This window comes from Calidris pugnax, unplaced genomic scaffold (genome assembly GCF_001431845.1).
Source record: "Calidris pugnax isolate Ruff unplaced genomic scaffold, ASM143184v1 scaffold133, whole genome shotgun sequence".
NCBI classification, from domain to species: Eukaryota; Metazoa; Chordata; class Aves; order Charadriiformes; family Scolopacidae; genus Calidris; species Calidris pugnax.
The window spans coordinates 2,988,038-2,988,809 of NW_015090977.1; the positions used below are offsets into that span (position 1 = coordinate 2,988,038).

A 772-nucleotide genomic window follows, 5' to 3' on the forward strand; every position below is an offset into this window, starting at 1 on the left:
CCGCGGGGTGCCCATGTCCCCCCCCTTCACCCTGAGTCACACTCTCCCTGGGGAAGCTCTGCCCCTGCCTCTCCGCATCATTGCGGGGGGTGGGGGGGGATGCGGGAAATGCCAGGACCCACAGCGGGGCGGCCCCCGCATCCCACCCGGCCCTTCCCCACGGGGACGGTGCTCGGGGGTGGACGATGTTTTCCGCCCCCCCTCCTCTTCCCCTGCTCCGGGGCTGAGCATCCCCGGCCGGGCCAGAGGCGGTGCCGGTGGCCGGGGCGGTGCCGGTGCCTTGGGGCGGTGCCTGGGGAGGTGCCGGTGCCCGGGGCGGTGTCCGGGGCGGTACCGGTGCCCAGGGCGGCGGCAAGGGCGGATCCCGGAGCCGGGCGAGGCGGAGCCGTCGAACAAACGCCACCGGTTGCCCATGGGAGCCCGGGGCTGGGTGAGATGCCCATGGCTATCAGCCCGGGGCTGCTGGTGGTGGCCGGTTCCTTCGCAGCCTTCCGTTTGCTGAACCGGGGGCTGGAGAGGTTGGTGCCGCCCCCCCCCTCGGCCCGGCGCAACCGCTGGAAGTGGCGCAACATCTGGACGTCGCTGGCTCACAGCGTGCTCAGCGGCGGCGGGGCCCTGGCCGGGTGAGCGGCCCGGGCATCTCGGAGCTCCGAGGGGCACCGGGGGACGGGGGGTGGGGGGCACTAGACTGCCGGAGGGGACAGGGAGTATTAGCGGGGAATGGGGGGCGTCGAGGGGCGTCGAGGGGAAGCCCGTTGCTCGGGGGGGGGGG

At 74.6% G+C, this 772-nt stretch overlaps 1 protein-coding gene across 2 annotated transcripts in view; it reads left to right on the forward strand.

The window, feature by feature from the left end:
* Positions 1–43: 43 nt before the first annotated feature.
* The window catches only part of TLCD2 (TLC domain containing 2), a 6,278-nt gene continuing 5,549 nt past the window's right edge, over positions 44–772 (forward strand). For both annotated transcript variants that reach the window (XR_001413257.1, XM_014953071.1), the window contains exon 1: positions 44–623. Coding sequence is in view for 1 of the 2 variants with exons in the window: in XM_014953071.1 (XP_014808557.1) it covers positions 100–623 (524 nt within the window). In the remaining variant the exon portion in view is untranslated. The remainder of the gene's footprint in view (positions 624–772) is intronic.